Source organism: Eleutherodactylus coqui, chromosome 4, assembly GCF_035609145.1.
Source record: "Eleutherodactylus coqui strain aEleCoq1 chromosome 4, aEleCoq1.hap1, whole genome shotgun sequence".
Classification (NCBI taxonomy): Eukaryota; Metazoa; Chordata; class Amphibia; order Anura; family Eleutherodactylidae; genus Eleutherodactylus; species Eleutherodactylus coqui.
The window spans coordinates 24,252,223-24,267,848 of NC_089840.1; the positions used below are offsets into that span (position 1 = coordinate 24,252,223).

Sequence of the window (15,626 nt, forward strand, 5' to 3'; positions counted from 1 at the left end):
CTCAGCCCTTCATTGAATGGCCAAGCGCTGCTGTGATAGGCTGAGCCAAACACAGGCAGCTCTCATTCTTAATTTTTATTTATTTTTTTACACAAACCATGGATGATTTTCACAGAAAGGCTTATATTTTAAGTCTTTCCCTGAAAATCACTGCAGGGGTTGCCAGCATCCTATTGCCTTCAATGGGGCCACTGGCCACAGCCACATTGAAAGTAATGGTACACGGACCTGCATTCACGCGTGTTTGTGCACGTACGTGGGCGCGCAGTTTTGTGCGCACCTATGTACGCATACGCTCGTCAGAGTGCACCCTAAAAGATTAGCAAAAAAAAAATGCTACTTTGACTGCCTTTAACCCTTTCATAATAAAGGGTCACAGATGTTCCTATGTCCAGGTCACATTCTGCAGTTCCAGTATTCTCATTTTCAAAAAAAAATCTTCATTTTTTCTGGTGACATAGCTACATGGGGGATTGTTTTTTTGGGATGAGTTGTACATATCAATGGTACTATTTAATTTATCATAGAAATGTTACATTTTTTCCAGTACACTAAGTAGTTTGCAACAGGAGGTGGGAGCTGCAATAACACCCAGAAGGAACCTCCACAATCTTCTCACAACACTGCCATGCCATATGGGACATTTAAATCTTGAACAATGAGGACATAGTCAGACTTGGTCCAGCCTGCTCCATTGTAATTAGGGTATATACACATCTTTATTTAAGGTCTAACCAATTGCAACCACACATCCAAAATATTAAATGACCGTTGCATTATCTGGGAAGCATAGGACTATTCATTCGGACTTCCTGGAATTCCACCAAATATGCATTGTGGGACTTACAAGGCAGAATAGAAATGATGAAGTCAGATTGATTGGGAAATGTATTCCCTAGAGATGAGCGAACGTACTTGTCCGAGCTTGATACTCGTTCGAGTATTAGCGTGTTTGAGATGCTCGTTACTCGTGACGAGTACCATGCGATGTTCGAGTTACTTTCACTTTCATCTCTGAGACGTTAGCGCGCTTTTCTGGCCAATAGAAAGACAGGGAAGGCATTACAACTTCCCCCTGCGACGTTCAAGCCCTATACCACCCCCCTGCAGTGAGTGGCTGGCGAGATCAGGTGTCACCCGAGTATAAAAATCGGCCCCTCCCGCGGCTCGCCACAGATTTGATCTGACATAGAGGAGGGAAAGTGCTGTTGGTGCCGGAGCTGCTATAGGGAGAGTGTTAGGAGTATTTTAGGCTTCAAGAACCCCAACGGTCCTTCTTAGGACCACATCTAACCATGTGCAGTATTGTGGAGGCTGCTTTTTGCAGTGTTGCACTTTTTTTTTTTTTGTATATCGGCCGTGCAGAGCATTGCGCCCTGCAGTAATGATACATACTCCAGGGCCAGTAGTGGTGGTGAGGCAGGGACAGAAGACATATATTGTGAGGCAGGGACAGAAGACATATATTTATTGAATATAGGCAGTGGGCCTTTGCAAAAACATTTGGGGAAAAAAATCTATTTGGGCTGCCTGTGACTGTCCTCAGTGTTCTGGGTCTGTGCTGGGTGTAGTAGTCCTCCTAATTCATACGCAGCCAGCTAAGTGTTACAGCAGGCTTGCGCAAAATTATTTCCTGGCGTTCCATAAGCGAAATCAGCCTCCAACCACAGGCCAATAAGCGGCACATTTAATTACAGCGTTCTGTTTCTGCACTACTGGTAATACACCATGCTGAGGGGTAGGGGTAGGCCTAGAGGACGTGGACATGGGTGAGGACGCGGAGGCCCAAGTCAGGGTGTGGGCACAGGCCAAGCCAGTGCGGTGGCCAGGAGTAGAGGCAGGGCCGGACCGAATAATCCACCAACTGTTTCCCAAAGCGCCCCCTTGCGCCATGGTGGAGGCTCGGCAGCCTCACGTACGTGCCATGCCTGGCCCATGTCTTTAATTTGGTGGTTCAGCGCTTTCTGAAAAGCTACCCACACTTGTCATACCTGCTCGGAAAGGTGCGCCGGGTCAGCGCACATTTCCGCAACTCCAAGACGGATGCTGCCACCCTGCGGACCCTGCAACATCGGTTTAATCTGCTGGTGCACCGATTGCTGTGCGACGTGCCGACACGGTGGAACTCTACGCTCCACATGTTGGCCAGGCTCTATGAGCAGCGTAGAGCTATTGTGGAATACCAACTCCAACATGGGCGCGCGTAGTGGGAGTCAGCCTCCTCAATTCTTTACAGAAGAGTGGGCCTGGTTGGCAGACATCTGCCAGGTCCTTGAAACTTTGAGGAGTCTACCCAGATGGTGAGCGGGGATGCTGCAATCATTAGCGTCACCATTCCTCTGCTATGCCTCTTGAGAAGTTCCCTGCAAAGCATAAAGGCAGATGCTTTGCACTCGGAAACGGAGGCGTGGGAAGACAGTATGTCGCTGGATAGTCAGAGCACCCTCATGTCTATATCTCAGCGCGTTGAGGAAGGGGAGGAGCATGAGGAGGAGGGGGAAGAGACAGCTTGGCCCACTGCTGAGGGTACACATGCTGCTTGCCTGTCATCCTTTCAGCGTGTATGGCCAGAGGAGGAGGAGGATCCTGAAAGTGATCTTCCTAGTGAGGACAGCCATGTGTTGCGTACAGGTACCCTGGCACACATGGCTGACTTCATGTTAGGATGCCTTTCTCGTGACCCTCGCGTTACACGCATTCTGGCCACTACGGATTACTGGGTGTACACACTGCTCGACCCACGGTATAAGGAGAACCTTTCCACTCTCATTCCCGAAGAGGAAAGGGGTTCCAGAATGATGCTATACCACAGGGCGCTGGTGGACAAACTGATGGTAAACTTCCCATCCGACAGCGCTAGTGGCAGAAGGCGCAGTTCCGAGGGCCAGGTAGCAGGGGAGGCGCAGAGATCAGGCAGCATGTACAGCGCAGGCAGGGGAACATTCTCCAAGGCCTTTGCCAGCTTTATGGCTCCCCAGCAAGACTGTGTCACCGGTCCCCAGTCAAGGCTGAGTTGGCGGGAGCACTGTAAAAGAATGGTGAGGGAGTACATAGCCGATCGCACGACCATCCTCAGTGACGCCTCTGCCCCCTACAACTACTGGGTGTCGAAGTTGGACACGTGGCCTGAACTCGCGCTGTATGCCCTGGAGGTGCTTGCTTGTCCTGCGGCTAGCATCTTGTCAGAGGGTGTCTAGTGCGGCTGGGGGAATCATCACGGATAAGCGTACTCGCCTGTCAACCGACAGTGCCGACAGGCTTACACTCATCAAGATGAACAAAGCCTGGATTTCCCCAGACTTCTCTTCTTCACCAGCGGACAGCAGCGATACCTAAGCAATACGTAGGCTGCACCCGCTGATGGAAGCATCGTTCTCTATCACCATCAAAAACGGGGACATTTTTGCTTCATCAATCTGTGTATAATATTCCTCCTCCTCCTGAAACCTCACATAATCACGCCGAACGGGCAATTTTTCTTAGGCCCACAAGGCTCAGTCATATAATTTTTGCAAACAATTTTTATACGTTTCAATGCTCATTAAAGCGTTGAAACTTTCACCTGAACCAATTTTTACTTTAACTGGGCTGCCTCCAGGCCTAGTTACCAATTAAGCCACATTAACCAAAGCGATTAATGGGTTTCACCTGCCCTCTTGGTTGGGCATGGGCAATTTTTCTGAGGTACATTAGTACTGTTGGTACACCAATTTTTGGGGGACTTCGCCTACAGTGTAATCCAATTAATTTTTAGCCCACCTGCATTACAGCTGACGTTACATCAGCTGTGTTGGGCACTGCAATGGGATATATTTATGTACCGCCGGTGGGTTCCAGGGAGCCACCCATGCCGTGGGTCCACACGGAGTTGTAACTGCATGTGTCCACTTCTAAAGAACCCCAGTCTGACCGAGGCATGCAGTGTGGGCCAAAGCCCACTTGCATTAAACATGACATTACCTCAGCTGTGATGGGCACTGCAATGGGATACAATAATGTACCGCCGGTGGGTTCCAGGGAGCCACCCATGCCGTGGGTCCACACGGAGTTGTAACTGCATGTGTGCACTTCTAAAGAACCCCAGTCTGACCGAGGCATGCAGTGTGGGCCAAAGCCCACTTGCATTAAACATGACATTACCTCAGCTGTGATGGGCACTGCAATGGGATACAATAATGTACAGCCGGTGGGTTCCAGGGAGCCACCCATGCTATGGGTGCACACGGAATTCCCATTGCGGAGTTGTACCTGCCTGTGACTATTTATAAAAAACCGCAGTCTGACTGGGGCATGCAGACACCTTGACAGAATGAATAGTGTGTGGCACATAGGTTCCCCATTGCTATGCCCACGTGTGCAGCTCCTGATGGCGGTGGCACAGGATTATATTTCTCATTGCTTCTGTACAGCATTGTGGGCTATCGCCCCGCCCCTTTTAAAGAGGGTCGCTGCCTAGCCGTGCCAACCCTCTGCAGTGTGTGCCTGCGGTTCCTCCTCATGGCAGACGCACTTATAAATAGACATGAGGGTGACGTGGCATGAGTGCAGCTGAAGGCTGCGCAGGGACAATTTGGTGTGCGCTGTGGACACTGGGTCGTGCAGGGGGGGGGGGGGGGGTATGGCAGCATGTAACCCAGGAGAAGTGGCAGTGGAGTGTCATGCAGGCAGTGATTGTGCTTTGTTGGAGGTAGTGTGGTGCTTAGCTAAGTTATGCATTGCTAATGAGGGCTTTTCAGAAGTAAAAGTTGTTTCGGGGGGGGGGGGGCACTCTTGCCGCTATTGTGGCTTAATAGTGGGAGCTGGGAACTTGAGATGCAGCCCAACATGTAGCCCCTCGCCTGCCCTATCCGTTGCTGTGTCGTTCCCATCACTTTCTTGAATTGCCCAGATTTTCACAAATGGAAACCTTAGCGAGCATCGGCGATATACAAAAATGCTCGGGTCACCCATTGACTTTATTGGGGTTCGTTACTCGAAAAAAAAAAAAACCGTTTCGGCGCGGGACAACCCCTTTAAGTCATACTGCAGGAGCGATCGAAGCATCACAAGTTGTAGTCAGCCAGTGGGGCTTAAAAGAAAAGTAAAAAAAAGAACGTTTTATGAGATGTAAAAAAAAAAAAAAAATGAATAAATCACCCCCCTTTTGCCATATCTATAATTAAAATCTAAAATTACAAAATAAAAATACATATTTGGTATTGGCACGTCTGTAAAAGTCCAATCTATCAAAGTAGCACATTATTTCCCCTGCATGGTGAAAATCATCCGAAAAAATAAAGACCGCCAGAAATGTACTTTCAGTTACGGTCTCCCAGGGAAAAACACAATAAAAAGCGATCAAAAAGTCGTATGTATTCCAAATCGGTACTAACGTAAACTACAGGACATCCCGCAAAAAATGAGCCCTCGAACAACTACGACAAAGGAAAAATAAAGTTATTGTGCGCAGAAGATGGCGGCAAAAAATTGAAAAAAATTAAATGTCTTTGGAAAAAAAAAAAAGAGTCTAGTAAAAAAAAACTATACGTTTGGTATCGTAGCAATCGTACTGACCCATAGAAGAAAGGTAGAATTTCATTTTTGTTCGTTTCTGTGCCGTAGAAACAAGACGCACTGAAATATGGCGGAATGTTTTTTTTTTTTTCATTTTAGTCTTAGAATTTAAAAGATTTTCAGTGCATTATATAGTACACTCAATAGCACCATTTAAAAAGAAAACTCGTCCCGCCAAAACCAAGCCTTCATACAGCGATGTTGATGGATAAAAGGAGTTACAATTTTTTTGAAGGAGAGAGGAAAAAATGAAAATGGAAAAGGAAAAAAAAAAAGAGGCCGCATCATTAAGGGGTTAATATACCCAGAACTGGAGAATCTAAAACTGCTAAAAAAAAATCCAACATGAAGAGTCCTCCCTTGCCAGACACCTAGCTTCTACAGTTTCCTCTGGGGCGCGATTCTCGGCACTGGATTGCTTTTATACCATTTTAACTTTGACATTTGCATATAATAAAAAGCAACCCCATTACCCCCGGAACTTCTCGTTGCCAAAGCTTTATTGCACTACACTCTGCCTTCTAAATCTGCATTAGAAATGGTTTTGGAAGTAGACAGGTCTAATTTTGAGGAAGCTATCAGCATAGAAGATTGTTACTTGGTCTGGGATTCTTGGAGTTATGATGTGTTTTAGCTCTCCTTCAACCTGCACACAGAAGCAGATGGAACAATACCTATGCAACACCACCTATTGGATGGCAACATTCTTACACATCAGTTTCTGAATTTTTATGAATTTTTTATTTTTCTTAAGCTTCATAAAAATTCAGAAACTGATTTGTAAGAATGTCGCCATCCAATAGATGGTGCTGCAGACGTATTGTTCCATCTCCTATGTGCAGGAGAAATAATACACATCATAAAACTGTCACATTCCTGAACTCAGTGGACCAATTAAGTATTTATCTCTCAGGTCAGTTTGTCTGGTGTTTTAAGTTTTGAGTGCAAAACAGTCTCCATTTCAGTGTGTGAACATTTCTATTTAGATCAAGAGAGGTGTCGTCCCTGCATTTGTATATTATATATGTGCCCCATCCATACCATTTAGCCTGATGAAGGTTCGATAGAAGACCCGAAAGCTCGCTGTATCATCATGTATTTTTGTTAGCCATTAAAAGGTATATCTACAAGATTACTTGGTTTCTCTTACGGAGAATAATCACAAGGTATGAATACACACTCCTGGTTTGTTGCATCCGGTATGTAATCCCTAACCAGCTATGGGGGAACGTCATGCTCTTTGTAGTTATTTTTATTTGGAAATGTAAGGGGTCTTTTTAAAACGTCTCATTATACTGGATAATGAATGCCAATCACCGAGATCAGCACTCATTTACCTGGCCATCACATGGACCAGTTAAAATGTATGGGGGTCAAGAAATCGTACATACATTTGCTCATTCGCCATGGAGTTTCATTATTATCAGTAACACATTCCCTACTCACATGGGGTGATGTGCTGCCAACGGCAATTTTTTCCCAGCTGCACAAGAGATACATCAACTGATGAAGGAGCATTTTATTTGCTTGTTCAGCAATTGACTGGGTGCAGCTTCACATAGCCTGAGAATTGGGCAAAAACATTCTTCGCAACGCTCTTATTCATTCACCGGGCCAGATAAAAGACCCTTATCTCAGTATAGGGCCTGAACCTCATGGCTGTATTATGAGTCCCAACATCTGCTCCTCTGCATCCTTCTGATCTGATGTCTGTGGAGGATTTTTATGTCGGAATAAAAACCAAGTACCATTGAATGACGTAGTACAAAGGCATTCTCACCAGAAGTATTGATCCTAGAGGAATCAATTGCAGCACCATAACACACCTCCGTCTCTGTACAGCCTCATTCTACTATTGTGTCCATTACCACTTAGGTTTATATAAATAGTTGAACTCTATGGGAAAAGCTGGTTGACGTCACTAATGGACACTGCAAAAGTGCCATCCATGAATGGGTACTATTAGATATTCGACATTTACATGCATATAAGATAATGGCTAAACACAGAAAAACTGATTTCACACAACATACAATACCAGAGATATTTAGTAGATTTTATTTTAGGTTCTCCAAAGAATTCTTCATTTTTTTATTGCATTGAACATTCATCACATTGTACATTGTAAATACCCGTAGACAAAGAACACAGTGCTACTACTTGTTCTGTTGATCTAAAAAAACATACTACTATGTAAAGTGATGATAGTTATCTCAAAGACCAAAAACACTGAAAACGGTTACAAAGCACATTGTACAGTGGAAAATGGACTACACGACACTGGAAAAATAGATGCATATTTCAAAGGCAAACATCTTGTGTTGAGTCAGACAAAGAAAATATAGATCTCTTCTAATCTAAGAACCTGATCATCATTAAACTGGTGTAACATACAATGAAGGTTTGCTGGGTACTACTGTGTGTAGCCAGAGTGTATACAATCCTCACCTAATCACAGAACAGAAAGCAATTTGGTGTGAGGATGTGTCATCCATGACCACTTCATCTCAGATGACTCTAGCAGCCAGTTACTGTGGCAGAAAGTTACGTCATTAGTGATAAAACATCACGTGGCCAAATGATTGGCTGCCACAGCCACATGACGACATTGTGTCACAACTTAAACACCAAAGAAGCTATGGTAGGATCCAAGGGTTTCAAAGTTACGCATATCGCAAAGTTTATTATTGGACAACAAGGATCAGCTTTAAGCTAGGGGTACTTTGACGTATTTTTAGGCTGTATGCTACCAATGCAATTCCATTGACAGTACACAACAGCATTATATCCTATGACGATATACCCATGGACTTTCAACACATGCTCTGCATTAAAAAATCCCAGAACCCATTGCATGTCCAATTCCTGTCTCTATGACGACGAGAAATAGGACATGCAATGCCCGTTAATGTAGAAGTCCAAGTGCTGTCCAATGCGAGTCCTTTCGGGCGCAACTTGCAGTTATGGCCATGTGGTCCTAGCCTTAGATTGATAGTCAACGTGTAACAGCTGTAGTAAAAAGGTTTTTAAAACAATGAATAAAGTTGCACATTACGTTTACTTGCCGTCACAATGGCCCAATCACATGCAATTTCATTGATTCCATTTGTCAGGTTGCAGCCACATGTACATAAATTGTATTGCATATCTTAATGTGATATCATTATTTTTGACCCATTGGCTGCCATAATATTGTGTTGCCTGTCAATCAACTTAAGAGTTTGGCCAGTTGTAAACTATTGATGATCTATCCTTACGATAGGCCATCAATAGTAGATGGGCGGGGTTTCCCTGGCCAGGACCTTTGCTGAGCAGCCATTTGCTGGGTTGGTGTACTCATGCTGCAGCTGATTTTTGCAGAAAGCAGACAGCTCCATCCTCACTGCAGTTGCTCAGCTTGGTACAATAGGCAAAGCTCCTGTGCACATTAATGGGAACTTTGCCTGCAATACCAAGCATGGCCACTGCTGTGGGAATGTAGTCGTCTGCTTCCTGCAGAGATTAGCTCAGTGCACAAGCATGCCAGCTTTGGGAACAGCTGATTAGAGGGGGCTCAAGGTAATAAACCCTCGCTCATCTACTATTGAAGGCCTATCCCAAAGATAGTTCAGCAATAGTTTACAACTGGACAGCCTCCTTAAGTTAGCATGTAGACTCAGCTGTAGGGTTTATTGTGCTAGGAACCAGAACATTACACTTAAAGAGGACACGTCATGTCCTCATGTCAATTAGGTTAGCTACATAGCTGCTGATATTCTATCATAACCTTCTCTCACTATTCGCCGCCCCCCTTTCTCCCCCCCCCCCCCCCATACCACGTTCCATTAGATTAAGCTCCTGGTGCTCTGAATTTATCAAGCAGACTGCTTCCCCACTTACTGCCATTGGATGATGTCAGATTTGATTGATAGTGAGCAGTGGAAACCACCCACTTGACAGATTCAAAGCACTAAGAGCCAAATCTAATAAAATTTGGAATGAAGATGGTGGGGAAGAATCATCAGGAACAAAGAAAGGTGCAATAGAGCTAGCGGGGCCATGGCGTACCATGCTATGCAGCCATCCCTGATCACCCTAGGTCATGGTAGGTCCACTGTTTTTACATGTAATACATAAAGTTAAAAAGCATCCTTTTATACACTATGCATCTTTATACTCTGAAATAATTGGCAATTATGTCAAATAGATGTTTCTATATTCTGATAGACTCTGAAGAAAATGTTATCTGCTTCCTTGTAGACACAACCAGCTATGTCCTTTAGTCATACTGGGTTGGATAATGGGCCTCATATCAAAGACGGCACACAGCAACCACAACCTAGGTCTCATTTTCCCATGATATTTGCACCGACTGGTTGCTCTAGCCAACACGGTGCTTTTGCTACATGAGGCCCATAAGTAAGAATAATAATATTTTACATTTGCTTTTCGAATCATCATACAACAGATGGGAAATGTTACCCAACTGGGGGGATTTTCTGGGCCAATGTCCGCAAAAATCAGCACTTTAGATTGTGATACCTTATAAGAAATTCTGTGATACCTTATAAGAAATCTTAAACTATACATATTTATATGAAATTTAAGTGCTAAAGAAAACCAAAACACTTTATATAGATAACGTAAAGAAATATGGAAAGCCATAAAAACAAAGCAAGCCAAAACATAAGAAAATGACATCACTGAACAAAACAAATTCCAGTTCTGACAAAACATACATATATATATTTATTTAGCTGTGTGTAGTGCTGCCGCTCCTCAGGGGCTAATCGTGCCAAATGAATTTACAGTATTTGGACATACATTAAATTCCTCCACAAACTCAAGTTCTTGCAGAGACTGGTCAATCCAATAGTACACAGTATGGAAATAGTAAAAAAAATAATAATTTTTGTACCATATTAGCCAGTCGAAAAAAGTGTTGTTTTTCAAAACACACACATATGTTAGGTACAGCCAAAACCAAGGAAGGGGATTTAGCGCTTAAGTGTGTTTAGACTCCTTACTAAGTCTGTTGAAGGAAGAAAAAGTTTACTATCCCATCTTAGGGGCCTTTTACACAGGCTGATGACTGGCCTTGGATGGTTGGCTGCCCAATTTGGCCCATCAGAATATGCCGGTGACCAGCTAATGAATAAAAAACACTCATTCATTTAGCAAATTTTTTTCCCGCCGGCTTAAAAAAATAAAAAAATAGCCAATTTGTTGGCAGCACATAGTCTCCATGTGAACAGGGGGGGGGGGGGGGGGGGGGCTGTGCTGTTGTGGAATGAACTTCATGCGGGGATGAACAATTGTAGTAAGAATCATTCATACCCATATTGCTGATCATTTGTTGGTGGGACATGCTATTAAGGGAGATGATTGGGCCTTGTAAAAGTCTTTAGTTCTAAGCAAAAAGGGGTTATACTCCATTAACAGCTCCCCCTCCTATTCTCCTTACACATGAATGTTCACAATGGACAAATGTTTAACTGTGGCTTATCTCCCTAAACAGACAGACAGTTCTGGCAGTGGCTTATCTCCTGGAGAACAAAAGAATAGGATAATGAAATTCAGTGTCCCCTGATTCTTCTTTTTCCTGATATCTGTTGGGGAAAGTTGGCTTGCCACCATGCACAAGAGTGTGTTATCCAACCTCAACGAAATCGGCAGATCCAGACAACTAAGCACTAAAGATGTAGGTTGACCTTAAATAAGGTTTAGTAATAGAATTTAAATAGCTATGCTTTGTATGAATTAAACAACGTAAGTAGATTTATGACAGTTACCACTGGAGACTAGAATCATTCACCCCAGAAATGGCCATGGATATAGTATTCAATAGGAGATAAGAAGAGAGATTGGCAGCATTTAATACAACACAAAATGTTGACAATACTGATTTAGTAACCTTAAATTAACCATCAGGATTTAGTGCAAAAAGTTACCGATTCAATGAAATGAGGCAAATTCCATATGATAAAGTGCTACTAACACCATTCATTACACTGATCTATAGCCCCTTTAAAAAGGGGTTATCCAGGTAGGAAAAGGTTTTGAAATAAACAGATTAGTGGCAAAACCTGAAAGTAGTCCTACTCCTCTCACATGATCCTATCCCACCGATGCCCGGCCTTCACTTCCTTCTGCAGCAAGCCAGTGATCACATCGCCGAGGACACATGATCATTTCAGTTGATTAGCTGAAGTCACATGTCCATGTGTGTGAGCAGCAGGAGATGAAGACTAATGGGCAACCATGGACTGGTGGAACAGAAGCATCAGTATTGCTTCTTTCATGTTTTTTCCATTACTCCTAAAAATATTTTTCTGCCTTGATGACTTCTTTGGAAGAGGTGCTATGGTACCATTAAGTTATAACCAGTTGATTGGTGGGGTCCAACCACTGGGACTCCAAATCACCAGGACAGGGATCCCTTATCCCCCAAGAGACTGGCAAAATGAACAGAGCTACAGCATGTGCATGCTCTGCCACCGCTCCAAACAATTCAATGGTAGCGCTGAAAATAGCCGAATTCAAGCACTCAGCAATTTCTGGCACGCTCATTGGCAAAATGCTTGGCTACTGCTCCATTCATTTCAATTTCTCAGGGCCCACAGGACCACTGTTCTGGCCATTGGTGGCGGACCCAGCAGTCAGACCCCCACCGACTAGCTAGTTATTTCCTATCCTGCAGACCGGGGATAACTAATGCCACTGGAATACTCCTTTATTGTGTTATATGCAGCGGAGGAGATTATTCAAAATTGGCGCAAGGAAAACAAGCACTCCTCCAATGTCTGCTGTGACAACACTTGGCTGGGTTCACACGGGACGGATTTGCTGCAGAATTTCCATTTAGGCCCTCTGCATGGAAACTCCAACACATTTCAAGTAACAACAAAGTGGACGAGATTTTTAAAATCTCGCCCACAAGCTGCGGAAACGACCCGCACATGATTCATGCGGAAATTGACATGTGGTGCGGAATTCAATTCTGCAGCATGCCAAATTTTATCACAATCTCAGGAATTGAAGATAAAACCCACACAAAATGGTGTAATTTTGGGGGCAGGCTTTCAGTGACTGATCAGCCCCGTGTGGACCCCACCGTACTAGCTAAAGTCTTAGATTACTGAAGACCAGAACAGAGATGCGCCCTCCACTGGTTACAGAAGCCAGCTATTTTTTCCCCATTCTTGTGTATATAACCCACTATTTGGTCTGGTATAGCACCCCCTACCACAAAAAATGAAATTTCTACGGTTCACAATATATTAATTTTCGCGTTGTAGTGCAATTTAATAGAAATGTAACCAACAGTGTATCTTCCCTGCACAATATAGCGCCTTAAACAAAACACAGGCGCTAAAAAAAAAAGAAGTCCCAGTGTACATGATGTGAATGAGAGCCGCGCTCCGAGTGTTTGCCGCCGTCGGGCTCCACTGAGGTGCAGACGAGGTGAGACATTATTTATCCATTAGACTATTGTGAATAACCTTGAGCACATTTTATGACACGACGCATTGTGTGAATTGTTCTACTTCAAGACAACCTGAGCTCACACGGAGGAGATAAAGAGGCATCTTCAGTCCTTAACAGTTGTCAACATTACGAAGAACAAGCGCCACTCTGCAAGGAATGTAAATCTGAAAAAGACGAAAACAATTCAGAAGGGGAGAAAAGAAGAAGCATCCAACGTGTTAGCAGAAGACAGACTGCACAAATACCGAGGAATCATCTGTGTGCGCCTACGATGTGAAGTGGTAAATGTTAACCACTAGAGTGCAGCAAGTCATCTGCAACCAGGAAAAACCGCTGAAGCACGTTCTCATCAATAACACCTGAAGGTGCACAATAGTCACAGCCGAAAACCGGAGCAACAAATGAGTGCACAAGTGAAACGTACAAAATGTTCTGCAAATTGTCAGAATTACAGAAAAAGCCATTAATTTTTTATTCTTAGGATTTTCCAACATTTGGACATTTATGTAGATTAAAACACAGCCGTAAAAAATCTCAAGCAGCTGGGCCCGGCGTAAAATACAGACTACACTCTCTTCTTCGGCACCCCGGGACACAGCTGAGCATCCCGCACGATCCCGATACTGACTGACTTCAGGGAGCACGGCCAGTGGAAGTCATGTGACTGCTGTGGCCAATCAGAGGTTGCAGCGTCACAGTCTGAATTCTTGACATCAACACTCACATCGTGGGAGCCATGATGCCAGGAGTTTGGGATGGTAACACTGCAGCCTCCGATTGGCCACAGTAGTCATCTGACTTCCTCTGGCCATACATCAAGAAGCTGGGGGGGGGGGGGGGGGGGGGGGGGGTTATAGTAATCAGTCACAAAAGAAAAATCCTAAAATCTGGCAGTTCTCACACTTGCCACTAAGCCCATAGGTCTGATACTTCCTGTTCTGTAGGGAAAACTTTTCAGCCATTATCTTATTGTCCTCACAGGCAGGGTTACAAATGAGAGGTGACACCTATATAGGTAACACAGGATCCATCACAGGTGATTGTCACAGCTCACCTCCTCCCACTCCTTGCACAGGTCACAGAGAATACCCACAACACTCTCCCATACAAGTCAAAGAGTCTATTGTGAATTGTGAATCCTGTGTTACCTATTATATATATATATTTATCTCTCCAATGATAATGTGATGACTGCTGAGAAGTTTACTCTACAGAACAGGAAATGTCAGACTACTAGGTTTAGTGGTCAGAGTGAGAACTGCAGGATTTTTTTTTTTTAATATACAGTGGAATGTGACGAGAACAAAAAGATTCCCTAAAGATATGTTTAACTTAAAACCTTGACTTCCACAATAGGCCATTTTCTGACGACACATTCTATTTAAAAAAAAAAGGTCAATTTCGGCCTTAAGGACCACATAACTTTTTTCTTCTACCTGACATGTTTTATGTATTTCTACACGGCTGTTAAGGAGTTTTTGTAGGAGGATTCTTTTCTTATAAATAAAAAAAAAATCCCTTTGGAGTATGTGATATGGATATATAAAAAGGTGCTTGTTTTTCATTTCTTGATACAATTTTGTGTGCATTATTTGCAGACAAAATAATAAAGATATAGAAAGAAAAAAAACTAACCTTCCACCACTCAATATTCAGCACAAGCCGAGAAAAGAAAGAGCGACGAAAGGAAAATCTGCGGCGTAGAGGAATTTACCAACCTCAAGACACTTTTTATTATAAAAGTTTTTTTAGAGTCAGGGTGCGTCTCCAGCCCTCGTTTCCAAATTGTATAAAACTGCTTGAGAGAATTTCTGCTCCGATAACTCCTCCCATAGATTATAGTAGCGCTCATTCTTCACTACATTCCACGCAGGATATAAAGAGGTGTCCCCCCCCCCCCCCCTTCACCCAGTTGGCTAAGATTACTTTCCTTGCTATATATATATATAAAGCTCTCACAATAGATGAACTATCAGCATGCATACATGTAATTGGATAATATTCAGTACTTAACCCTTTCAAGACCAGTTTTTTTCCCCCTTTCGTTCCCACCTTGGTACGGTTTTGGTATACATAGAACTTTTTGATAACTTTGTATTCAATCTCTTTGGGAGATGGGTGGTTAGTGCTCCTTACCGCTCCAAATGCTTAGCTAATGGTATCCAAGTAGTTAAATTGTAGCGATCAGTATCATAGTATGCAAGACTAAAAAAAAAAGCCAAGAGGGATGTCGTCTCTCCTTAAGGAGAGCACCCAAAAAGTGAGAACACACCTAGTGGGTGAGTGGGTCACGGGATGGCATCGTCTCTCGCCAAGGAGAGCACGCAGATGGGGTATGAGTAGACAACTAAGAGGTGAGTGAGGCAGCTTATATGGCCATGCATGCTCCCCTGGGTAATTTATACAAATAAGGAAGATGGAATACCTCTGCAGTGCCACCTATTGGATGGCAGCAGTCCTTCAAATCAATGTACAACTTTTTAAGAAGTCTGTAAAACAATGATTGGAAATGGGAAACCATGCCAGAAAACCACACACAGACTGAAAAAAGACACATGTCCATCCGGTTCAGCTTATTAACCCCCAGTAGTTAAATGACCTTTGCT

General features: G+C 43.6%; 1 protein-coding gene across 2 annotated transcripts in view; it reads right to left on the minus strand.

Annotated features, from left to right (window-relative positions):
- Window positions 1-10,806: 10,806 nt before the first annotated feature.
- Window positions 10,807-15,626, minus strand: part of GBE1 (1,4-alpha-glucan branching enzyme 1) — a 114,166-nt gene continuing 109,346 nt past the window's right edge. For both annotated transcript variants that reach the window (XM_066599141.1, XM_066599142.1), the window contains exon 17: window positions 10,807-13,184. In XM_066599141.1, the coding sequence (XP_066455238.1) occupies window positions 13,131-13,184 (54 nt within the window). In that variant the 3' untranslated portion in view covers window positions 10,807-13,130. The remainder of the gene's footprint in view (window positions 13,185-15,626) is intronic.